General features: G+C 42.0%; 1 protein-coding gene across 11 annotated transcripts in view; it reads right to left on the reverse strand.

Annotated features, from left to right (window-relative positions):
* Positions 1-21,979: 21,979 nt before the first annotated feature.
* The window catches only part of FOXP1 (forkhead box P1), a 390,943-nt gene continuing 385,781 nt past the window's right edge, over positions 21,980-27,141 (reverse strand). For all 11 annotated transcript variants that reach the window (XM_042799335.1, XM_042799341.1, XM_042799336.1 and 8 more), the window contains one exon: positions 21,980-26,883. In XM_042799335.1, the coding sequence (XP_042655269.1) occupies positions 26,739-26,883 (145 nt within the window). In that variant the 3' untranslated portion in view covers positions 21,980-26,738. The remainder of the gene's footprint in view (positions 26,884-27,141) is intronic.

Raw genomic sequence — 27,141 nt, forward strand, 5'->3', positions numbered from 1 at the left:
CATTTCTGTACACACTACGTAGCTGATGCAAGAACTGAGTTATAGAAAGGGCTAATAAGAGCAACCAATATGGGCTTGGGAAAGGAAAAGCTTTGTGGGCTACAGCCACCTGAGAGCAGACAAACCTTTCTCTTAATCTTGGTCTGTTCCTAGAATTGCCCAAGTTTCAATCTCAAAATTACTTCGAGATTCACATATAGTAAATCTCTGTGCAAGCGCAATAGATTGAAGTGACAATTCAGTTTATCACTTGAAGATAAAACTCAGAAGAACATTTGCCTTCTAATTCTATTAATATAAATGTAATTATAAGGGCTAATTCCAATTCAAATGTTAACTTATAAGAGTTGATGGAAGTAGCAGCCTACAGAGAAAGAAATGATGCTAGATTCCCTGATCCTTACATTTGATCAATATTTCAGTGTTAATAGACTTTATTTATGAGTTGGAACATACGGTCTGAAAATGAGCCTAATGATTAGGTTGCATGTGTATAGACACACACTTTTCTAAGCACTAGAATATTTGCATGTTACAGTTGTCTCTAAAGAAGCAAGAAAAGCCTCGCAGTGGTTTTGTAACAGATTAGAAAAGTCTTTATTTCCCCCCAAAAATGCAGAATTCTAACTATCACACAAGTACAAGGTTGACTTCCAGAATAGGCTGCTTTAAACACAGATGAAACCAGTACTCTTTGTTCTAAGTATCTAAGATTGTATACCAGTCACTAGGAAAAAAAAAAAAAAAAAAAAAAAAAGTAGATTGAGGCAACAGCTTGGGACAAAGGGAGTTTGAATAGAGAGGAAAATCTGTGGACTGTAGTCTAGGGCTCTTTTAGTGCATTTTCTTATAGCCTCCGAAATTTAAAGGCAGAACTTCATCTGGTAGAAATAAGCATGGCATTATTGAATCTGATGGATCTAAGCTATAGGGTCGGTCCCAAATACTTATTCTAATACAAATAAAGAAGAAAATAGGAAAAAAGATAGCATAAATATAATAGGCCCAAAACTCCCATTGAATATGCGTCACATTCTGAGATCCTGTAAAAAGTGTAATGCCAGCCCTCTTCCCTGGAAATTTTCCTTATTTAGAACAATGCATTTTTTCTACTGTGTTACCTTGGTCTGATCAATGTCACAAACCTTCCTCCCTTCTAGCTCAATGGCTAAACGAGAGATTCTGAAGTGAAAGTGTGAGGAGGAAGGAGTCCATGTGCGCTGTAGCTCTGTCCCCTTCCATTCTGCTCAGTGGTAGCAGAAATGTATCTGCGCCTTCCAGATCATAAAACCCCTCGACAACGAGATGCTCAGAAATTTGGAGTTCAACAGAGTATCTGATAAGCATGTTTTGAAAACTTTCACAGTATCCTCAGATCAATTTTGATCTGCCAGGATATGATGCTGAGATGAACTTGCCCATCTCAACCACCGTTGTAGCCAATGAGACATTCAAGTTGACATGGAACCAAAAATTTGTCACGACACCGGGAAACCACAAGGATCAAAGAAGTGAGTGATAGTGATCAAAGCAGATGAGAGTCAGGAATGTTTAATCAGGAGATGCAAAGTCACACACATACCTCTGCGATCTGAAGCTGTCAGAGTTAATATGCCATCTATTAAAATTTGTTCAAATACAGCACCTGTCACAGCACATGCAGGAAAAGTGTTTGTTAGGTCAATCTTACAGGAGCAGAGCGAGGTGTAGGCAAGGGGAGCTAAACCTGGCTGGCTGGGGGTGGGTGCACAGCCTAAACAGCATCATCTGTGCACATCTTCTTCTCCTAGGCACTCGGCCCCAGAGCTTATTGCACTACGAGGACTTTAGTTTTACTCCAATATGCTAATTTCTCACAATCTTTGTATTCAAATGTCTGACATGCTTTAATATTTGTCTTCCAGCAGTACTCTGCTAAGAAGGGGAATGCAGTGCTTGTGTTTCACTGATTATCTGCAGCACGGATGAGGCTGGAAATGGGTTCCCTAAAACCAGAGCTCGGGGCTCTCGTCAGCCCCTTGCACCCCATGGCTCAGTGCCCACAGGAGCACAGGTGGCACCGTCCTGGTGATTCATATACAGGCTATCACAAAAGTGTACTTGTATTATTGTGTGTCCTTAAGCAATAGGGAAGCAGCGGATTCCTATTTGGCTAGTCCCAAATGTCATTGTTATTGACAGTGCTGTTGTTGTCTACATTAATCTGAACTTTGAAAGCTCACTGCATATCAGATAGTTTCAGAGAAAGCCCATATTCTTAATGAGTATATGAAGTTACTGTTACTTTAGTTTATTCTAAGTGTTGAACCCAGCATGGGATCTAACCTGGAATAGTCATCTTGAGAATATTGCGGTGGAAAGTAGAGCGTAGGATTTAACATTGGAAATTAGAAGTTGATCCTACTTCTTATACAAAATTGAGATTGACAAAATTGAGGTTTATCTACATAAACCTTTAAACAAAGATGTGGCTCTGAATCAAAATTAGGGAACTGGAGAAATGAAGTTGAGGATTTTGTTCTCTTAAAGGAAACTTGCCCAGCAAGCCTGTCAGGAGAAAGCACTGCCACAGCGGAGAGCTAAACACATATGTTAATGGAGTCAGTTCTTTTTCTGAAGGCCAATTTTGAATAGATCAGGATTGTTTAAAAATGAAAATTATTGATTAATTAAAATTATACTTGGTGCTTAGCCCTCTTAGTTTTGAAGAGTCTGTACACCAAATTGGTAGGAGTGACCGGCTGAAAGAAAAAAATTTCATTATTTAATTAACTGTTATTCAAATTAGCTCTAATGCTAACAATGGTTTTGGAGGTCTGCTCCCCACAAGTTCAAATATAGGGGCTTTTGCAACTCTCTTTCTGCACTCAAATTCCATAAAGCAGCCCTGTGACTGACTATAAAGAATAATATGTCCATCTCCGAAATGTGATCCTCAGAAGACAGAGTAAGATAGTTTGAAAGTAGCTTATGGGTCCAAAAGTCCAACAGCAAAATGCACAAGGCTGAATTGCACGGCTATACAAGAAATTTCTAGACTTATAAAAATGTAGCTGAAAGTTAACTGAACAGGACTTAAGTCTGAAAGAGAAACACTCAGCACATAAAACCAGGAGTATCCAGGTACCTAAACTGGAGCTAGTGCTGTAGCCTGAGTCCCATCACACTAGCTCACTTTGTGCCAGAGCTAACGTGGGAGCGGGCAGGATCAGGCCCTTCGCATATGGAGGGGAACCAGCTGGAAGAGGGAAAAGGGGCAACGTTCAAGGCAATGTGGCACCAAACAGGGGGCTGGAGGCGAGTGAAATAAGAAATGAAGGGGCAGCACGTTGGCATGAAGTGATACGCTGTCGCAGGCAGCTCCCGAGCTGATCCCACACTTAAAAATAGATTGACATTTATCCAGGAGGTGAGTTTGTTATTCTGTAACTACAGCATTTTCTATTATGTTTGATAAGGGAAAGAAGATTGGATCTTGGTCAGAAATATAAAAATTTGTCTCCTAGCAGGGGATAATAGCAGGAGAACAGGGGCAGACGACAACGGCAGATTTACAAGTTTTCAGTGCTGTCCCCGGTAAGGAAGACACATTCGGTGCCGGGCGGAGACGCCGTCCCACGCTCACGGCCGGGCCACCCCTGTGGCACCCAGGCCGGGGCTGTCCCACAGGCAGCAACCCCAGGGTCTGCCCTGCTCCTCTCCCCGCCGTGCCTTGGGTCACTCTGGGCAATTTTTGCTGAAAGTCAACTTAATATCACACAAAAGGTCCTTAGAGCAAGAAGGACGGGACCCTGATCTGGTGGAATTGTTGGGGTGCAGTGAGGATTAGGACCGTAGTGTGCTGCGCGCGGTGCAAAGGAGGTGTTAGCTGTCGGGGTGTGCGTGTGTACACAGGCAGTTATATATGTGCAACGTGTCCCTCGATGCACCTGACCAGTGTATGTACTGCCTGGCTTCTGCAATTGCGTAGCAGGTAGTGCAAAAACCTCAACTTTCTGCAAAAACCCAAAGCTCTTTTGTTTCAGTGTGTAACTGTTGATCTAAAATGGGAGTTCTTGTTTTCTAATTCACAAAGCTTAAAAGATCGCTCATTTTATATTAAAATGATAGCCCTTGCAAGAGACCTTCAATCTAATTAAAACCAGGAGATTAGCATCCCTTAGAATATTTGCAAAGCCTGCAATGGGAAGTTAATGAAATGTGTACACTTTTATAAAGCATTAATTTTTAATGAAATAATTCAGGGCATGGACCTTGCTCTTCTGCCTTACCTGCTTTGTCCAAAACAGGGAATGTTTACAAACAACTCAGAGTTCTGGGGTGAAGAAAACAGAGGACAAAATAATGGAAATGCTTCTGCTTAACTGCTACAAGCCTGTCTTTTATCTCTTCTATTCAGCCTGAGAATGTAAGTATTCCTGATTAATAACAATGAATGAGAATAAAATTTTAGACTGGTGGTCATTTCTTAAGGTTATGGATATGTGTGTATGTCTGTGTGTGTATACAGATAATATAACCTCTTTTATATACAATATATAATGTATACTATGTAAGTACATAATAAACTATATATACAGTTATATATAAAAATACAGTGACTGCTAAGGGACCTTAAATAAAGAAAATAAGGCAAAAGGGAGGCCAGAGTTGCAAGGCAGCGTCTCGTATTAGGATAAATGGGCTGAGCTCAGAGGTGAGGGGAGCAGCCAGGGCTGTAGCAGTCTAGTTCAGAGGGGCTGACCAAAGGAAATCCTAAGCAATTCCAACCACCTTTTAGGCTGGGTTCCTCTAATGATGGCCCCACTCCTCTGTTATCGCCTGAGAAGGAAGAAAGGAGGAAAAATGCTGAAGTGCAGATAGAATCAAGCCCTGTTCAAAGACACATCTGCTCCCTGCCGTGTCATGGGGCAGTGTGTCCCCCGGGGGCCACGCACACCCTTTCCAGGGCTGCTTTACAAACAGCTACACCATTAGAGCTATTTACTGTATCTGCTTCTTTCACCCTTTGCATTACTGTCTCTGAATTTTGCCACCAGAAAGAGCTGGCTGTTGTATTCAAAATAGTAACTTTTTTATAGCGCCAGCCCTGCTTTACATTATGCTTACTGGATCTTCCTGACACCTAAATGTTAGAATATCCTAATCTTGCTCTACATTTTAAAGCTGAAAGATAAACCTGTTGTTTAATGAAATCCACAACACTACAGGAATAGTAACCATTGTGTTTCTTCATTTCAAAGAACGGCTGAAATCTAACATCTGGTGTAACTGTACAAACCTGACCTTAGGTCACAGTAAGTATTGTATTGTTGATGATGGATACGCTTTTTTCATTACCACGCTGTCTCCATTCTTTCAGCATCCATGCTGTGAATCCCCAGTTATAGCCAGGACTATTGATAAATACTGATTTTTAAAATACAATTCCTTTTTTTTTTTATATACTTTTAAGCATGCATTGTAAGATTTTTTTTTTTAAATGGCTCTTCTAGTTTGTTGTCAACAATATGCTATTATATGAGCAAACTCTTCTGCATGATAGCTCTAACACACAATGATCAAGGATTATGTGTCTGAAGATGCAGCTATGATCCTAAAAGAACAGTGTGACAAAAAGGTGATCCTCTACGTCTAATGCCTTCCCCTGTACTTTCCTCTTTGGATGCTCATTTTCTTAAAGCCCTTGTAGGACTAGGGTTTAAGATTTAAATTGTGAAGAAGATGTGGACACCTGTGAATGTGCCTTTGCACATCGCTGTTTCAAGATTTGAGCCCCTGTGCAGGAAGGGCTGCACTGTCCTCCGTGATTGATGTCCATTATTTCTAAGGCCTGGGGTAATGTGAACTAGATCGACAACTGGGAAGCAGCTCGCAGTACTGTAACCAGGGCTCCCAGCAAGCCCAGTGATGTACCAGTCAAGAAATTAAGATACTGCCCTGGTAGCTGGAAGTTCTAGTCAAATCTTAACTACATAAAAGCCACCAGAAGTTGCACCACTGATCTGGGAGAGAGTGAGCAGAATTTAACAATGATTTCTATTTGTTTGCTTTGCAGAGGGTATCTATCCCTAGAACCTTTCTCCCCATTTAATTGCAGCTCTCCAAGATCTTAACAAGACTCTCAGCACCACAGCTTTATTTTTTTCCCCCTAAAGCTAGAAAAACTCAGACTTATTTTCCGGTCCTTTGGGTGCCATGAGTCCAGGCTCATTCAGACTTGACTCTGTGGGACAGGGATGCTGACTGGGATTGCTGGACACACCAACAGTGAAGGGGAAATGTTTTCTTTCCTAATCCATACACAGAGTTGTAATGCACATACCGTGTTCTCCCTAGGTGCTAATATTGTTTCATGATGTTACTGCGTCATGAAGCAGAGGTAAAGCAGACTATCCTTGGCTCACCATGCTGCCTATGGAGACATGCAGAATGAAGTTTTGACTCCCTGAAGTCCCTACACTTTCACTAACCCAGCACTAACCAGCATGAAAAATGTCTGAAGGCACGGCATTTACACTTTTAAGAAACATCTATTCATTTCAGTTCTGCCAAGGCTAAATATGTTTATAGATTCGTTCGTAATTATTTTTAGAGTAGAATTCTGTTTGTTTGACAATATCTGAAAAATGAAATACCTGGGGCAACATCACCAAGTGCAGCTGGTACATTGGAAACGTGGGGAAATACTTGCTGTAATTGTGAGGCTTTTATTTAATGCCTCTCAGCGCAGAGTTAACTCGTTCAGTGAGGACAGCTTGTTTGATGGGCTGGTAGCCCTGCCGCGCCGTGCGAGCTGCCCGCCCTGTCCTGGCCGTACAGACCGGGCTGCGCTTCCCGAGGGCCGAGCGCAGTGTCTGCCCGTGGCTTTTCTCTGCCCGCGCACTTTACCAAAACACATACCAGCACGCACCCCCCACCAGCACCCTTAGAGGTACTGCTCAACAACGCTCTCTTTCCTCACTCCAGATGTTCACACTTTGCAGTTGAGCGGTGTTTTTTTTTTCACCCAGCGACCTCACGGTACTTTGAAAACCTTTAATTAAACCTCTCTGCCTCCATGTGCAATAGATACCGGTCCCATTGCAAACAAAGGCATAAAGAAGCACCAGCAAGCTACAATTTAAGATTTTTAAAGGTTTTTCAGATAAGCAGTTGAACCAGAGGCATCCAAAGTCAGCAATATAAACAGAGGCACGGGTCAGCCTGGAGCACAGAGATCCACAGCTCCTTTTCCCGCCGCCCCAAGCCAAGGAGGCCGGGAAACTCCGGGCACGGGCGGGCAGGCGGGAGCCGGGAGCATCCCGGGGGGGCAGAGGGCTGGTGCGGGGTTTCTGCGCCCTAAGGATGCAGAAGGCTCCGGACCCGCCGAGCCGTGCATGGAAATGCATTGGCGGGACAGTTAACGAACCCCCTCTATTCTTCCCACCCATTCTGCACTTTCCATGACCTCCTCCTTTCATCGGTAAAAGTAAATTGAATTCGGCACCTTTAAAGACCCTGTCTGGATCCATAATATTCATAACCATGCTGTAACCATGAATGAAAAGCTAAGAGAGAGTATGGTTTGTATCCAAGGGCTCTTTTGCATTTTATATGTTTACATATACCAGCCAATGGTCAGCAAATAAGCGCCACAGCTTGTAATGAAATGTTCAAACCATCTGTTTTAATCTGCAATTTAATTTCACTGTAAAATATTAAAGTTGTTCCGATGGTTGGGTTGGTATGGCTGCTTTATATGAAAAGGATTGAGTATCCCAGAGCAATTAGACTGCACCAAGCACATGCTATGGGTTTTATATTCTGTATTGTTATTTTGTTCCCTTAAAAACATTAAAAAGCCTTCTTAATACAGCATGACAGAGTTTTATGTCTCTCTTTTTTGTTAGAAACAGGTAGCAGATGCTGAGGACAAACATTAAGGATCTTTTTGAAAACAGCATGAATTTTTCAAAGTGCTAAAAATAAATAAAGTTTAAAAAAGCTAGCACGCAACCAAGCAAAGAGGGACTGAGGAAGAGGAGAAGATTTCCATGTCACACAGAGGAAAGTGCCCCAAGTTGATGGTCAGCACGTGGCAGTGCCTGTGTGACAGGGGCTGGTTATTTCCCCAGCAATGGAGGCGCATTTGCAGCGTCAGGATGTAGCTGGGTGCCGGGGCGGCCGTCCCGGCCGTGCTGCGGCTCATCGGGGCGATGGAGAGGCTCTTCGCCCCAGTGCCGCCTCCTGCGATGCATTGCGGTAACGAAACAATCGTTCCTTGCATTAGTAAAATGAGAAAGTAAAACGGAGCTGTGGGAAATTATCTTGCATCACTCCTGACACTGACTTTTTGCCTTTACCAGCAGCTGCATTATGGCACAGGATTAAAATATCTGCTCCTGTTTACGGCAGTGCTAAATTTAGGTGGTTGATCCCTCCTTTCTGTGCTCCCACATCATGTCCATGTGCGAGCTCTTCATGCCTCTAAAGAGACAGTGGCTGAAAAAGGAAGAAACCCCCTCACAAACAATGATTATTTCAAATTATTTCCACTTCTTTTTGACAAGAGGGCAGGTGCAGTGTGCTGCTGGGTGACCGTCTTTCTTATTTTCCTATGGCTTGAACACTTACGTTTATATCTCCCTTGCAATACCATGACACCTTGAGATAGTTTTCACTTTAAGGAAGCAAATCATAAGCTCACTCCTTTTTCTAGGTCCACCAGCACAGCAGGCCAGTGGGTTGGCTGGAAAGGACAGCCAGCAGGTACAAGTTTTCCACTGCCCCAAATTTCATGTGTGACCTGGACCGAGCCCCATCGCACTCAACGAGCAGCAGCCCATGCCATGGTCCTCCTCTGCATTGCTGCTAGGCCGTCTGTCTGACCACCCCGTCACAGCTGGGATGCACATAGGGCAATAATGAGGGGCTTGACTTGGTACTGCTGGTGTCCCCAAAATACAGAGCCCTTCTCCACATGCTGTGACTCACGTGTCTGTCAGGGATCTGGAGAGAGGGGCACACACCTAGTTCCCCTGTCTCGGAGGCAGGAAGCTTTGCAGCCCCGTGAACCTGGTGCTTGAGCTAATCTAAAGCCCTGTAGGGAGCCAGGGCTAATTAACTCAGCGCTGTGGCATCCTGACATAACGATATGGCTTCTGGGACCCAAGCTAGTATTTCTACCCAGCAGACTGCTGCGCTACGTGATATATCTGCTCGGCCAACACTTGCTCAGGGGTCCCCAGCCCAGGCCAGGGAGAGGCTGGGATTGCCCACCCTGGTCCCCCCCACCCTCGGACTCTGCAGCCTTCGTTTTCCATTGTACCCCTGGCCACACGTCGCTCGGTGTTATTTGGGAATGTGTGCTACTTGCAATGCATTTTTTCCTGAACATAAGCTGGAAATTACTGATTTTTACCTTACACAGCTAGTATAAAAGCACTAATGTCCTAATGAAGAGTCTCACTTAGCTAAATGCTTCATACAGCTGAGTAAAACAAAGAATTTTACTAGAGCTTAACCCAGTCGTTAATAAGCTTTTTAACCCTGACCTTTCAAATCAATGATCTACCACTGGTTTTACCTTTCAAGAAGGAATTCCATTTTCAAGTGATAAAACATATTTTGCACTCCTTACAATCTAATGATTATTCTCAGCGTTACTGGATATATGAGGCCATCAAACCATTAGAAGGTATAAAATGTATTAATGTACAGCATTCATGGCTACATTTGCTTTAGAGTCAATAAAAGGGAAACAATTTATAAAGGGCATTTATGCTCATTACAGAATATCGATAGATTGTTTCTCCCATCATTTCTGAAGTATGAAGGACTCCCTTTGGTGATGGATAGGAGAGAATTTGCATAAGTTCTTTGCTTACGCCCTGAACTTCTCCAGCACAGAACTGTGTGTGTGTGTGTGGGGGGGGGGGGGGTTGCTGTGACCAGGCTTTGGGCTGGGATGCACGTGAGGTGGGACCATGGTGGTACCCAAAAATTTGTCCCTCCCAGGGGACCGAGCATCTCAGTTTGGGAGTTATTCCTCAGTTGGGGAGTTATTCACAGCAGTCATGCAAAGGCTCTATAGACAGCGATGGTGCTTTCAGCTCCAGACATGAATTATCCTAAAGCTGTGGGCAAATCGGATTGAGGTTGGAAAAGAAGAAAGGAATTTATTTGTGAAGAAGGTCAGGTCAGGGTACACAGATGATGGCAGAGCTTTGCAGAGAACCTTCCTAAGCAGCAGGAGGATGGGAAAGGCTGCTTGATGCATATAGGGGAAAAAATGGAAAGGAATTATGTGTGGAGTAGAAGATATAGGCGAACCATCACTCTAGCTAGAGGCAGAAATTTCATAGTGAATAACTCAATTAACTGCAGAAATAAAATCTATGAAGAGACAAGTGATTAAGGCACTGGCCTGAGCCTCAGCAGACCTGGATTCGGTTCCTGGCTGTTTTCAGCTTTCTGTCTGACTTTTGGCAAGCCTCTTCAACTCTCTGCGCCTTGGTTTCCCATCTGTTAAAGAGGAATAATAATATTTCCTCTCTCTTCTGCCTATTCCAGCAGCAAGCTCTTCTGGGCAGGCACCGTCTCTCTCACAGTGTGTGTACAGGACTCTGCCCACTGGGGTTTTGATCCCTGCACTAAAACAGGACATACAGGAACGGGGAGTTCCATGCCACAGAAGCCCACTTATTTACAATTTCTGATGACTAAGGGACTAAACGGTATGCTATAACTTGTTAAACAGATTTCTCTGTATCAGTTCTTCAAGGACAAAAGAAAAAAAAAATCAGTAAATTAGAGAAGGAAAGTGATTCACATCTGTGTTAAGGTTTGTAAGAGTCTGAACTTACCTTCCAAAGTAGAAATATCACAGTTTGAGAGAACGGAGACAACATTAACCACCTCACAGAAGCAGAGAGTTGGCCTTCTCCATTTTTGATCTTGCTCCTCTGCACATCTGGGTTTTCTATATGGACTGACCTTTTCAGCATATGTCATTGACAAGCCATCTCCTTGATGCACGTCGTGGTTTCCCGTGCATACATATGGTCAAGCCCACCTGGTAGGTTGAAATTGTGCCCACACACACACACACACACACACGGCAAGTGACACTAGGTAACATCAGTTGCAGGTTTAAGAGGACAACCAGCAAGTATATAAAATTAAATCTCAGCTGCAGAGAGTTTCTGGTAATAAGCAGTCCCAATTAGAAATGCAAATGTCACTGAAAGGGAGCATGTCTGTTGACAGTAGACTTTGAGGAAAGCTTTGGTTTTAGTGCTAGTAAATTAATCTTTAATTATGAGCACGCCTCACTTCTGAAAGAAGTGCCTTGCACATGCTGAACTGACAGCATGAGAAAGTTTCAGGCTCTTGTTTTCTTCTGTCAAATGAAACGTCTCACTCCCAAAAATGAGAGGAGAGCCTTGTTGGTGGTAGATTTAGTGCTCTGGTTCAGGTCGAGCTGGGTCTGGCCAGTGCCACTGGCTCTCCAGATGGCAAGAAGTCATCAGCCCATTAAAAACACTGGTATGAAAACAGCATGACTCCTATGCTCTTGATAAATGTAAATATCTAGGTGAAGAATTATCAAGGTTTGGGTTTTCCAAGGGATGGCAGAAAACAGCCCTTGCTCCTGCAGTCCCTCCCTTCCCTGGCCCGGGCGCCTGCGGAGCACACCTCGCCAGCAGCGAGAGGATCACAAGATGCTCCAGCAAACCCTTCTTCAGGCCAGCAATGAGAATATCCAACACCTCCACTCCCGTGCTGGCTGGATTATTAAAATAACATTTCCACTTCCAAGTAAGTAAATAAATCTCACTGGCAAGTTTGTCTTGTGACAGCCAACATCTTGTCTCCCCGAGCACTGGGCCGGTGTCCTGCAAAGCTGAAAACCCAGCGTTCTAAAACCTGAGTGCAACAGCCAAGAGATACACCAGATCCATCTTCTGAGGTAGCAGATACAATGAAGTAAGCAAATATGCTCTAGAAATCTTATTATTAAAGTTATAAAAATAGTTTAATTTATTAAAGTTTCAAGTTATGAAATCTTGCTGTCATTTTCCCAGCAAGGTTTTGTTTTTTCAGCCCACAGCTAAAAAACTTTGCCCCAAAAGCTTCGTTGCCCTAAAGAGGCCACACTGCACACCCACCTCAAAAGGCCCAGCACACCTGGTTTCAGGCACAACAGGAAGAGCGGAACATACCTTATCATAAATATGCATATGTGACACAAGAGCCTGCCGCCTTCTTGGAGAGATGCCATAATTGATGGAATAAAGTACAACAAAACTTCACATCACCGGTGGATCAGCAGAACAGAGGTAACTGAAAGGCTAGAAAATTACAGGTTTACTGACATTTTGCTCAACCTTACCCATTCTTTATTGAAAAGAGATAATAACTATCTATAGGAGAGCTGTCTTAAGGCTCCATTCATTCCCTTTTGCTAGCCCAGCTGAGAGGTGGTATAATATAACGCACACTGGCATCTGGCATGTCATTTAATTACATCTTCAGCTTGCTGGGAAAATGTTTGAAGTGTCAAGGTAAGCAAACTATAAAAATATATTTCCCCTGCTACAGGAGAGCTCTTGCAAAGGCAAGCAGAGAAGACAAGGCCTGCTCCAGTCATTACTATGGGTCTGTGCAAGGAAGGTGATGCAGAGGAGTCTAATTCATGAACAATTATCGCCCTTTGATAAGACACCATCTGCTCCCGTCAGCCTGGCTCCAATTCCCCAACAGACACTTGGGAATACTTCTCCAAAGAAACCACTGGGGCAACAGGAAAACAGTACTGTAGGCTCCAGTGAAGTTGTGCCCTGTCTCATCAGCACTGAATATGCCCCATTCCTTCACAAAGAAGAAAAAAAATGTCAAGGGCAGTAAAATGCCAGTCACCACCACGGAAAGAGCTGGGTGGGGCTTGTTTTAGCTCATCAACCAGACGTGCTCTCCTCAACAGTGGGGGACTGTTAGACATCACCTGCAGTGAGGCTGAAGGTAGACCAATTTATCTGTACTAGTGGGCGCTTTCTAACCAGCCATGACTTTCACCCTGAGCTGATTCAAGGAACTTTTTTAAAGAGCACGTGCTGATCAGCAAACCAAACAGCCAGGTGTTGTATTTCCCTAGGGAAGCCCAGTGATATCCTCCATTAGCCAAGGAGAAGCCCACACACCCATCTGCTAGCCAGCAGTTGAGGACTTCCAGGTTTTTATCACTCCTGTGTTCCTACTGCACTACGTCTGTAGGAGAGGGGGAAAAAAAAAAAAAAAAAAAATTATATATATATATATATATATATATATATAAAATCTCAAATTTCAGAGGCAGTTGCCCCCATCTCGTGGTGCTGGGGGTACTCGGCCGCATTCTGCTTAAGCTCTGCAAGCGCTGCTCCTGCAGCACCCTCAGAGCCCTGCTGCTCCGCGCCTCGCCATGACTGCTCTTAAGTCACCACGTATTTAAAAGCTCAGCTCTCATTGTCACTGCTGTGAAATAAGATTGGCCTCTCCATCAACGCTTGTTCTGGGCCTTGATGCTGCACACGTGAGGGACAGGAGTGTATGGGGGGGGAGGGGAGGGAGCCCAGCATCGCACCCCAGTTCTGTCTGCACAGTAGTTAAGCTGCAGATAACCTCACTGCTCGCTAAACCAAAGATGACCCCGGAGCCTTTGACCCTGCAAGACAGTGAAACAAAGCAGAGTGCATTAGGGCTGGACTTGTTACAAGTAATTGAGGTGAAAGAAATAAATCACATAATTTTTCTCTTTGTGCATTGGGAGGGGCGGGGGGAAAGGAGAAGAAAGTTCAACACAGATATTAGTCACCTTGTTTTGTTCTTACTAATGGAAATTTCTCAGAAACCAAAATAAAGGATGTTGTATAATAACCTGAAGAGAATAAAATTAGCTAGAACCCACATCCTAACTTTTAAACCCAGTACATGAATGCAGGTGTCTGCAGCTGAGCATGGTATTTTTGTTTCAGCTCATCTGAGGTATGAGTCATTTCCATCAAAAGAGGAGGATGCCTTGATCTGTGTGCGAGCGAGTGCTGGAACAACAGCTGTTGGAGCAAATACAAACATCCATGCCAAGGACTGTAAGGATGGAGTTTATCTAATATGTAAACAACCACCTGCTGCAAATGAAAAATTACAACCACAACCACCTGAATAAGATAAGCATATGATGGGGGAAATGAAAAGACAGAATTATTATTTATTTGTTGGGACTTTTGAACCAAATATCTCTTTTGCAATGGAACAGTAAGATGCACAAGGAATAGTACTGCTTGACCCAGACTTGCTCAGCAGCATTTATTTTGCCTAAGTGATTTTCTTTTCTTTGCTGAGTCTGGTGGAGATGAAAACACCAACCCAAAGAAGATAATTAAAAGCTAAATGAAACCACATACAGCTGTGCTACTACATGGCTAATGAACATGCAAATATATACATGTGACAAGGACATAATGCAGACTGGCTGCCTTGAGTGGTTAGTGCAGATTTCCAAGAGCTGGAAATGCTATTGATTATAACTGAGCTAAACTTCCTGACTCCAGACTTCCAAGATCAGCCTCAATATAATCATCACGCAGCACAGGGGAACGTGGCTGCGAGGAATTGATAAATAATGGCTTGGGGACCTGAGCGTTCGCATGTAAGGTGGGAGATGTCCTCTCGGCTGCTGGGTGCAGGCTCCTCGGCATCCAGGACCAGCGCCATATAATCCTCCGCAGCATCTTGGCGTTCTCTGCCTTGCTGTCAGTTAAGATTTTGGAGTTGTGGGTTTTAGCTGGGATATTTATTTTTGCCTTCCCACGTCACTTGGCAAGATGCTGATATGTGGAGGACACATTTCTGCGAGGACCGGAGCTGTAGGTAACATGTATAAGGCGAAGCTTTTGGCATCCTGTAACACGGAAGGCACAAATGGCATGGAGAGGTTCTCCTCTGAGGGCCTGCTGACAACAAAGATGGCTAAATCAGGATTCCCTTATTAGTTAAAAAATACCCAGCTGAGAGGAACTCCTGGCCCAGCCACAAATGAGATGAGTGAGTCGGGGCTCAGCCCTGCCCATGGAGGGGACCTGCTCCTCCCCACCGCCGCCTCGTGCCCCCTTCCCTGGCCACGCCGTGATGGGACATTACGGAACCAGAGCAAAGCTCATTCCTCCTCTGTGGCGACCACAGAAAGGGCACACTGCCCCATGGCCAGGCGAAAAGCACGGAGAGATGCAGCAACCTAGGTGAAGATGGCTGAGCCACCGGGACAGCCGAGGGAGGGGACACCTACAGCAACCAAATTTGTGCTGAACACAATGGTTAGTGCATAAAAATTAATCAAGTACTACAATGACTTGCTTTATTCATAATACTTAATGGTCATGTAATAGGAGTTTTTATTCAGCAGTTAAAGTTCATAAGTGCAGGTTTTACATGTAGAAAGGTATTATGCTGATAGTTTAATTACACACCTTTCTGCACACCAAAGGAAATGGGTTATGCGGGTTTTATAATTAAAGAAGGACTTCTGAGGGGAAATGAACTTTGCAGTTAGCAACATAATATTTGATTTTTATCAGGTGTTTTTGTTTTGAATTTGCCAGCACTCAGTAGTGCTGTAAACAGGTGAGAACACTCCAAACTGCACAAGGTGTCAGAGGGACGTTTTGAAAATGCAGCATAAAGTAGCAATATCTAAAATTAGCAAGGGTGAGCATGAGGCATAAACATCATGTGTTTGGAAGGCTCTCCAGAGCTCTGCCCATGCAATTACATACAGTACAAGTCTGTCCTGTATGTCTAGGAAACGGGGGGAAAAAACTCAACCTGAACAAGTAAGTGAAAAATAAACCCTAGTCCTTGCCAAAATCATAAAAAGTTTTTACTTTTTACTTTTCTTATTTTTGTTTTCAGTAAATGTCATGGCCAGTGAATATAATTTTCCCCTCCTGCATGCCTACAAAGCTGGCAAAGCCAAAAAATGTGACGGATGTCTGTGTGTGCGCATTTGCTATTGGAATACACAGGGCTACTCTCAAAATTCAAAGCGAAGATGGGCACGAGGCACTGTCAGGTCAAGGCCAGCTCCTGCCTCCTTTTAACAACTCTGGGGACATCTGTACTAAACATGGTGGTGCCAGGGAATTCAGTAGTTCTACAGCTCCTCCCTTTTCAGGAATGCTTAGCATAACTTCTTTTCTATATGCATATCAAAGCACATAAAAAGTATATGCGGGTGTATGTTACACTGACAGTGATTTTTCTAAAGTCTAAAATATTTCAAACATCACCAAATGTTTGATATAAATTGACAGGCTGTTATCATGCCCAACACAAATGAACAGTAACAAGCGGGTTGAACCGAAAAAAAAAAAAAAAAAGAAAAAAGGAAAAAAAAAAAAAGGAAGAAAAAAAAGAAAAAAAAAGAGAAAGCACTTTCCAAAAACAATAAGCAAGGGTAAGGCCTGAAATATTTTGAGTACGCCCTTTCCTTTCTGGCAGGACTAGAGAGCGACTGCCCTGGATATTGGGATTTGGTGGTGAAGGTGGAGTCCAGGTGATGGCAGACGGTGATGCCCGTGACGGGGCTCCCTTTGCTGGCAGCAGCCTCCTTGGGCGCTCTGGGCCTACCACAAATATTTGAAATCAGGCATCTCACATCCAAATATAGTGGAATAGTTTAAAAATCCTTTTAATTGGAGCAGACACTCGATAATTACAACAGGAACAGTTGTGTAAAGGGTGTATCCAAATATAACTGGACATTTTTTTTTTTAATTTCGTTGGCCGACTGCATAAATTAATGACAATGAGAAAGAGCTGTAAGTGTTTTATTAAATCCATACACTTTGGCTCTACTCATCATCGTTAACATACTGTTAAAAGAGCTGTTGCTGTATCTTTCAACCCTCAGCCCGCAATCAAGCCCTCAGTGCACTGTTGTGGATTTCAAATAGTCACTTGTTTAAAAATAGAATGTGTTGTTTTTTTAAAAAAAAATCTGACTGCCAACTGAATGCAAACAGGTAAAAATTAACATATGCAATTGTCAAGCATCAAATTCAGCTCCTCAGCCACCAAGATTCACATCGCCTGGTGAGCGGGGCTCACAACACTCTGAGATTGCATTGCCTAGAAGTTGTGCAAATAAATATATATACTTTTTCTTTTTTTTTAAGTCACACTGTTCTTTCTAGGTGTGACCACATGATTCGTTCTCAGTAATCTGTGCATTTAAACAAAAGACCCAGTAAACCCGGAGCTAACAGCTCAGTCTCCGTGGGGCAAATTCGGGATGTACCGCATGGTTACAAAGATGCGCTCCATGAGATCCATTCCTACCATTTGCATGAATTCTCCACCCTGGCAAAAGAGGATACTGTTCCAATTTTTTTTTTTTTTTTTTTTTTTTTAAGTCTAACAAGGGTAATTATAACAGGATTAACAGATTTTTTTTTTTCCCCCACTGCCTCATATCAGCGAATTATACCAGAGTTATGACTAGACATGTTTTTACTGTATATGGAAATGTGTTAAAATGAATGTATAGCTAAAACACACTCATCATCCATTGTATTGTTTTGTAGAAGCCACTTCTCCCATGAAGGGCAACCACATGTGAAGGGAGAGAGTCCAAGTAAGTATTTAGTAAACATTTGAAAAATGAGAGACAAATAGTGCTGTGCAATTGCACCATCTTACTTCAAATAACCACTCCAAAAAAAAAAAAGTCATTCCTTAACAAGCCAAGCCTGGCTCCCTAAACCAGGAGGAATCGCAACGCTGGTAAACTTGCAGAAATATTTTTACAATTTTATTAGAGGTTTTAATTCAGTGCTTTATCTACCTCTGTTAGTCTGCAAAATAGCTTTAAATATTCAAGTGGTAATTAATGAATCTTTTATGTTGCAAATCAAACATTTTCATCTGTGCTGTGGTACAGTGGCAGCGAGAAGGAGGGGTTTAAAGTGTAATTGTTTCTACTGTTCCCCTCGCAGTGCTGAATGCCTTTTTACCCTTTATTATATCATTGGCTTTTGCTTCAGTTCATCAGCGCTTCGCCACATCTTATCGTTCGATATTTGCTGTCTATTTTTTTTTTTTTTTTTAGTTCAAGATTTCTTACTGTGCCTTTGCCAGAGACATTCCTAAGGAGATGGAAACTCTCTGAATGTGGAATTTTCGCATGAGTGCAAAATAATAAAAAGCATGTGTGTATTAAAAAGGGATCAACTTAATGGGAAATGAGCATTGGGTTACATTAATATTCTATTACAGTAAAAATCATATTTAATAAATTTTCTCCAGATTTTTCAGAATCTTACTGTATTTTTCTAAGTCGTATGCCAATCCAAAGAAACAGTGTATATGATACATTTGATTTATGTTAAGTAAATAACCTGCACAGCCCATTTTTTGGTTTAAAAAAAAAAAAATATTAAGTGTAGAAACACACACCAGACTGAAATGTGTGCTTAGTTTCCATCTGCTAGGAGGAATAGTGTTGGTCTTGTGCAGCAGAAAGCCTTTATAAACAGTATTCTATTTTATTGATGCTATATGTGGATTTTTATGTTATGTGGCAAGAGCAGGAGAATGAAAACATTGTAATTTATCCTAAACTGTAAAATTATATTAGTACTAAAGTAATTACTTCACATATTAAAATACAGTTTCCTTTACTTTCTTTTGTCATCACATAAAATTATGCATTGAGCGCTGCAGTGCAAAGGGGCCGCAGCTTTTCTTGCCTTCACAAAGGATTGACACATCCTTGATCGTACACTATATCACCCGACCCTTGTTGTTCCGTGACCCTAATTAATATTATACTCAGTGACATTTATGTATCAGAGCAATAAGCTAAACAGGAAACAATTTATGTCACCTAAAGCTTTTTAACAAATCGATGCAACTATTTGTAATTGCTTGTTTCACAAGATTAAAAGTACTCAGCCTTGATCTTCGCCCACAGTTTTGTGGCCAACATGACCTGTGCTTCCGTTGTAAAATAGGAGTGTTGGTGATCAGCACCTATTTCCATCAAGTAATCCATATTGCTAATATTTCTGGAATTTTAATGTAGTTACAATTTATAGCCGATCAAATGTGGTTACCTAAATTGCTGTTGCTAGTAGACAGTTTAACTGTCTTTATTAATTACAGTATAATTTAATGTTTGAGTACAGGCACTTGTGTTGGTCATTTTTACAGCCAAAGCAGTTATGTGCCTTATGACGAACCATTTTAGCATTTTCAATGGAAATTTGCTAATATGATGAGTGATAAAAATGTCAAACTCTGGTAAATAATGGTTATTGCTTTGGCTGGAATTAATCCTTGAAAGGACGGTTACCTTCAAATTAACATTATAACTTGAAGAAAAAAAAAATGTTTTTCAGGCTTCTGAGATGCATAAAAAATGGCCACTGAACTCCTCTAAATAAATACATCCAGAACCCCACAAACTGGAGGGTTTTATTTCTTTTCCTCCAGATAGAGAGACTTCCTGTGGAATAAGAAGGGAGGAGGGGCTGCTTTTTGTTAAATAACCCAAGGTGATGTTGTTTACCATTTCTAGCTCACGTTCTTTGAAGTTATATCTAACAAAGCTAATAAAATGGGGCAAAAAGGCGGCCTTCGCTAGGCCTCGACCCTGGGGGTTTGGGGCAAAAACGGGTGCGGACAGCACGGAGGCTTCAAAGGCGCGTGAGGACCGTGTCCCACCACGTTGGGGGAAACGGTGGATTTTTGCCACCACCGTGGCAAGATGAGGACGAAGAGAGCTTTGGCATGATGGCATTAACCATTGCCGCAACGGAGATGAGAGATAGCCCTGATTAACACGCCATTAAATGAACGTTTAACATCATCGTTGAAGATGGAGCCTGATTAATAGGTCAAGAAGGGCTAATTACACTTTGTTGTGACGAAGGGTGTGTATGTGTGTCTGCGCGTAAGCGAGAGGCACCGGGAATTGCTAGTCCCTTAAATTAGTCCAATAATGTGAAATTTGTTGTACTCTGTGATCACGGCCCAAGTTAAATGTCACCGTTCAGATCATCTGCAGAGAGCAGCTGGGTGTGCACGGTGCGCGTCGGCTGCCATCTCCTCCTGGGCCAACAGCTCCTGGGCTGGGACCCACTTATCTTCTGCTGCTTCTCCCTCCGGTACAGCAGAAACCCAGAAAAACTACGCCCTGGCTCCGGTTTTCTTCGGAAATTACTCAGAGATACATTGCCTCACCGCTGACCATAAAAGTGCTTTTCAGCGCTGGTGGGAAACAGCGTTTCTGACTGGAAAAGGTATTTCCCAGCCGGCTGCTGCTGGTGGCAGCGCTGTGAGGCACGAAGGCGTTTTGTGGCGTTGCACGACACGGCAGCCGAGCGGGGGAGGTGGGATTGGTCACACAAAGATGGTGCAAAACGCGAAGAGCCAGGCCCTCACCCACTGCTGGGGCAACGTTAACTTGGGCAGGAGGGGAAGAGCCTGATCCTGCTCCTCAACCCGGTGCCAGCTCCTCGGCACAAGCCGCGTTTGGCACCTACCCCAGCAGCTCTCCTGGAACCAGTGGCCGCTGGAAGTGGGCAGATGACAAACACACACCACACTCGGGCCTCCGAGCCCCCTCGCCGCTGCCGAGATGTCCGGGGAGGGGCGAAATGCCCAAGTCAACTGGGACGGCTCCCCAGCTCAGGGGCTGGTGACCGGTATGGGGACACACTGTCCTCAAACAGGAGCCGAGCCCCTGCTGGGGCTCACTCGGGACGTGTTCCCCTGCCTGGAGCTCACTCTCCCGCCCATGTTCTAGAGGTGCAGAGCGTGACAAAACACGTTACCAACTTCTGGCTTAACACCCCCCGGCCTGTGACTTAGGAAAACTATAACCCCACAAGTAGGACCTCTCCGGTTCACTAAAAATCTCACCAGCGATAAAAGCGCAATACACAACCAAACTCCCAATTTAATTCTCTGTATTTTGATTATTAAAATCTAGCAGTCAATACCATTTTGAGACACATTAAAGTGAGTGTGCAAAGGTTCCCCTCCTCTCTCCCCCCCCCCCCCCCCCCCCAAAAAAAAGTAGTTATCTGGTATAATTTTATGATAGAATATTTTTATAAAATCATTTGTACTAATTTAAGCATTTATCATTATATGCAAAAAGATTTCTTGATGAGAATATTATAGACGGTGCATGTTTTTGACATTAGCATTTTATTTGGATGACTAATCTTGCAGATGTGAAATTTTAATGAATTATTCATGAAAAATCTCTCCTCTGAAATTTCAGTTTGCTGCTAATGCTAGTTATTAAACATTTTATTTTTCTTTATAAAACTTGATGAAGAAAATACATGTGTGCTTACTCGAAAGAAAAGAAGGTGGGTTTTTTCCTTCAAGGTTTGTGTCAGGTGACAGTGTGACTTGGGACTTTGTTCCTCAGGGTTTTGTGGACCAAGGGGTTGATCCTGCAAACGCCCTTATGCATACGTACAACGCGCGTCCAACCCTTCCTACCGAAGCCGACAGCCCGGCTCCCGTCAGGGCACCGCGCCTGGGAGGATTTGCAGGATGAGGCCCCAGACCCCTTCTTTCACGCTCTCCCCTTTGAAGTGGAATCCAAGGAGAAAGCAAATACCCCCAACGCCCTAACGGTCAAATGCTGATGAACATTCTTGGAAAAACAGATGGATTCTTTCAAGGAGGAGCGTCTTCCTCGCTTCCAGTGCCCAAGCCTCGAACGGCCGCCCGGCCATGAAACCGCCGCTCAAATATCTCGCAATTGGATGTGGTTGGGTTAGGCCCAAGGAGAGAGACGAGACCGTCCATGAACGTGCTGGGACACCGGGCGAGATGCAACCAGCTGCTCCATGGATCAGCGCTGGGGCCTCGGGGGACGTGACACGGGAGTCACGGGGAGGGGGAACCAAAACAAAAACTTAGGACATGGCAACTTGCATTACCAGTGTGAACAACCAGCATTTTTATTGCATTTGAGAATGCTATAATGTCAGTAATTAGTACTGACTACACAACATTTTTTATTGTCTGTATCAACAGACATGGAATGATGGAATTACAGTTGATGTAAGGAATGAGTTTCTTTTATGCCTTATCAAAAAAAAAAAAAAAAAAAATCTTGTTACTGGCAGCACATACACACAAAGCACCATGCTAACAGTCTGGACTGTACCATTTTCATCAAGGCTTATGGGTAGAAGAGACTTTGTTACCTGTTCTGGGCCCATTAAAATGCAGTCGTTAACTGCAAGTTCACCTCGCAAGACTAGAATACTAAATGACTTCTGAAACATCTAAAAACTCGCTCTGAGTTCATTAACCAAAGGTACCAAAGGATTTCAAAAGAGTCTAAACACATTTTTTTTTTCCATGCTATAATGAACGTGAGATTACTGGTGATCTGAAAACTACAATAGTTCAAAATTATTTTAAAAAACTTTATATATATATATATATTTATGTATGTATATATATAAAATATCTAATGATCTGCAATATTTGTAGAACCAGAATCCCTGTCCCGGTCTCCTCCCGAAGCAGGAGCTCCAGGAGAGGGGAGGTGCGGGACCTGCAGTGGGACTCTTGCGAGTGAGAATCAAAAAAGGTAATATTTTTTGTGGTCATTTATTCTACATAAGCCTTGATTTTTCATTTCACTTCTAGTTGAATGCAGAAACCTAACAGGTTTTACATTTACAAACTTTTTTTTTTTTTTGTGGACAAGGAAGGCTTTGACTCTCATTCCTGACAGCGATTTACCTGATACATGGTACTACTTTCATAATGTACGCTTTTCTTTGAGAAAAAAAACATGTAACAAATTGTCTTTACATCTTGGCACCTTGTAAAGTTTTTTTTTTTTTTTATACAAAAGTTCAATAGTTTGACACTCCCCATTATTAATCACTACTTCACTGATAAACTTTGAAAGTGTGACCCTGGAATTCATCATGCAAAATATTTACTGCAGCAGGAGAAAAACATTTTTTTTTTTTAAACGACTTTTTTTTTTTTTTTCCTTTCAAATATATGAACTTTGTTTAAGACAGCCAGAAAAGGCAGTGGTAAGATAACAGAAGGGGTGGGAAAGTATCAAAAAAAACAGCTTAAACACAAAAACTGTACAAAAATGCTTCGATCAATGATAACAGGAGAAAAAAAAAAATCTGTCAACTATGTTACAATTTAAAAGCTGAAAAAAAAAGTCAGGGATTTTCTCCCACATGTCAGCAAATGTCATCCAATATTCTTAAAGCAAGGATAACTAAATAAAATACATGTGCAGCGTATTCTGCAATTCCATTACATACAGTAGTTTTTTTTTTTTTTCAAAGCTATTTTTTTAGTATAGTTAATATAAAGCAGTTGCACAAAAAGCAAAAGGTGTTTTGACAAACAGGTCTGCATTTATTCCTTTTGAGGAATGATATCTAAAAAAAGGACCTTTCCACCTTTTCCTCCCTCCCCACCCTCCCCCCAAAAGACAAAGGCTCACACAGACACAGTGGGATATATATGTACAACATAATAAACCCCTCCCTAAAGAAGCAACTGTATATCCAAAGGGATACAGAATCAGAATTGTAAAAATCATAGTGAAGTTTGCTTGATGTAAAGCCTGAGATTTTCAGTTGGTTCTTCTGCAAGGCTGCAACACCTGCCAGATATGTTAAAATCTAATTTTTTATTTCTTTTTCTCTTTTTTTATTTTTTTTATTTTTGCTACAGTCTTTAGACTAAGCATGCAAGACATACAACTAAGTGCAACTGAGTGAAATGTATTTTTTATTTACTCATTCCCTAACAGTTTGGACTGAGGTATGCGTACTAACAGTTTCTCATGCTGTTATCTTTACTCATGTCTAGCTACACATGCTGAGAATGAACTAATCTACCAGATTTTTATCCCCTTCTGAATACCAAACTAACCAGCAAACCACTCAGTTTAGAAGCACAGGGCTCAATTCTCATGATACCCATCTGGCTACCGCCGGCACGTCACGAAGCTGCCTGGATATAATTTAAACAAAAGAAAAAAAAATGTTTCAAATGACCACAGACTGCCCTTTTTTTCTTTTCTTTTTCTCTTTTTTTTTTTTTTTTTTTTTTTGTCTTTTGAAACAGAAAGCAGAGTTGAGTTTTATAAAAGTAACTGCCAATAAAATTTCTTGTACCAAAGCTTATGAGTGGACAGGAGTGTTATTTCCTTATGAAAAATGCTGACCAAAAACTAAACAAAACTATGCAAACGTGCCAAGATCAACCAAAATTAAAGCAGTCATCCTAGCACAGTCCCGAAACAGAAGGGGCACACAATCTGTAGAACCAAAGACCAAAAAAATTTTTTTTCATTTAATTCTAGAAATACTATTATGTGGTCCAGTTAAATTGTGGGAGCTTTTCTGTTCTCTTCTGTATTTTGTTAAACTGTCTCCTTTATCTGATACTCTAATTTTCCATGAAATAACTGTGTCTTTGCTTTCTCTAGCTCCCTTCTCATAGCTCCACCAATAACACTGATTCCTAGTTTTAGCCTCAAAAGCTCTCCTCGATTCCTCTTTACAGACTTTCGTTTTGGTCACTGTAAAGAATTGCAAATAAAAAGTAACAACTTTGGTTCGGACATCTACTTGGCCTTCTAAATTTTCTAGAATAAAGGAGCAGTTTCCCTCTCAGGTTAGCAATAGCCCACATCTTGTCATTTCCCTCTAAATTCTTCAACCTCCTTTGATCAACAATAAGAGGATATTTGGCTTCACAAGATAAAGCATATAACAGAGAACATAATTTACCTTTGTGTAATATCTTTGGTAATTTTAGGAAAAAAAAGGTACAAAGGAGAATATAAATTAAGCTCTGAAAGGCTTTTTGAAATAATAAAAAAGCTACAGTCCTACATAAATAAATGAGTGACGGAAAAGTGGTTGCAGAATGAAAATGTTTAGGTGTTTGGTGACCGAGGTTTACTGACCTATCGCAACAAATTTTGTATGTCATGTTTGCTTTGAAGAGCCTTGCCAGTTTTGCCTAACAAGCCCCGGCGCGAATTCTCTCCTAGATCTCCCGACTCCTACGGCGAGGTTTCCATACTGGCTGGTGTAATATTGCATAACAATCTTAACTGCAGTACTGGATTTGCACAGCTGAAAATTAACACTTTAGCATTAGTGGGGCTTCATCCTTATTAACTCCCGTAACAAGTTCAATCTGAAATCTAATTTGTATTCAAACAGATTAATGCCACCAAGCAATCCTGAACTGATGTTTAACCGTGAAACATCACCACGTACAATAACAATTTAATGAAGTCATCTTTCCAACCACTATTTGCAAATGCAAATGCAAAAAGAAAAAAAAAAAATTGTAATAATAAATGTATAGGTGCCCATCTCGGTAATCTTAGATATTCCAGAAAGATTTGTTGACCCATTAGAACTCGTGTTAAACAACCGAGAACCTGCCACTGTACTATTCATTCTCTAATAAAAGTGAACTCTGTTGGTGCTGCATATATTTCTTTGTGCTGTTCAATTTTGTGGCATTTGCTAATATTCACTGTTGCTGCCAAAAAAAAAAAAATAAAAATCAAAAAAATCAAAAAACCCAAACAAAAAGAAATATATTAAAAATACTGCTTTGTGGAATGAATCTGTGTTGCTTCCTACAGTGTTTCTATGTTCATCTGTCATTCATTCTCATTCTTGCAGTACTTCGTTCCTCTCTCTCCGTTGGACAACCCTTCCACATGTATAGTGCAGCATTTGGGACCTTTTCAAAAAACAACAACAAAAAAAAGGAGACACCGAAATGGAATGTTTTCCATAGCTAAAGAAAACATGGTGGCATCTGAAGGAAACTGGAATGAATGACAGAAAAAACTACAAACAATTCAATGACATTCAGCTTCGTATAATAAAAACACCTATTAACATTCATCACAAAGTACAGAAAACGTTGAAGCCTCTGAGAGGCCCTGGGCCCAGATGAGGCCTGAGGTCAGAACTTAAAAATGGTAGAGGAGAAGTGGGGCGGGGAAATAAAAGCAATACATTAAAAAGTTTGGGATAATTTTTTCTTTTAACCCCTCCCCAATATACACGCTCACACGCACACATACATATCCACACACGTGCACACACAGGCCTTCCCCATCCCAAATGGAAGCAAAAAAAAAAAAAAAAAAAAAAAGGAAAAAAAAAAAGAAACCAACAAAAAAAAAACAAGAAAAAATGGAGTAAAGGCAGTGATAATCAACATGCAGTACTGTGCAAATATGTTGTCCATTGGAATCCTTAAAATCTGGGCAAAGACTTGATCTGCAGTTCAGGTGTACATGCTCAGTTTGATGTCCTCAAGTGTCCAAAATTGGCAGGACCTGCAGTCCACAGCTGGCTGCTAAATGCAAGTGAATCAGTTTAGCAAATTTACAACACTGATGTTGACTGTAAGAGAGGAAAATCCCAAGTACCAAACAAGTCCATCCAATGCACAGAGTACAAATTCCTTTTTTCAACAAAAAGTAGAAAAATCAAAAATACTCCCAAATGGGATACTTGATGGCACTAAGAGTTAACATATTTCATAGTTGTCAAAGTGGACTGAGAATCCTCCAGACTGTACAATAATGGAGAGATTTCACAGCTAAGTTTGACGTGTTCTTCCAATCTTCATTCTCAGGATAATGATGTCAGACATACTCATTCTATGTCCTCATTTACAGGTTCATCTTCATAATCTCTGTCGTGATCGAAATCTGGACTGTGGTTGGCTGTTGTCACTAAGGATAGTGGGCCTTCATTTTCATCTGGATCTAACGGTTCTTCTTTGACATGCACAGGGTGCCTGGAACAACAAAAACACGGTCAGTCAGCAAGTCGCTCGTTTAAAAAAAATGGTTTTGACAGCGCGGGTGGTTTGGGGAGAAATGTGAGGCGGTTTGGGTATTCGGACTTGGTGTGCCAGGTCTCAGAGCTCCAGGTCACCAAGGAGAAGACCCTCAACTTCGGCGCCGGCCACCGAAGCCAAGCAAAGGCTACGCCGGGCAGGCAGTGCTTCAACTTCCCCGGGAAAACACTCTGGGAGGAGCACCTCGAAAGGGTT

The sequence above is a fragment of the Tyto alba genome, unplaced genomic scaffold, assembly GCF_018691265.1.
Source record: "Tyto alba isolate M040663 unplaced genomic scaffold, T.alba_DEE_v4.0 Super-Scaffold_3, whole genome shotgun sequence".
Classification (NCBI taxonomy): Eukaryota; Metazoa; Chordata; class Aves; order Strigiformes; family Tytonidae; genus Tyto; species Tyto alba.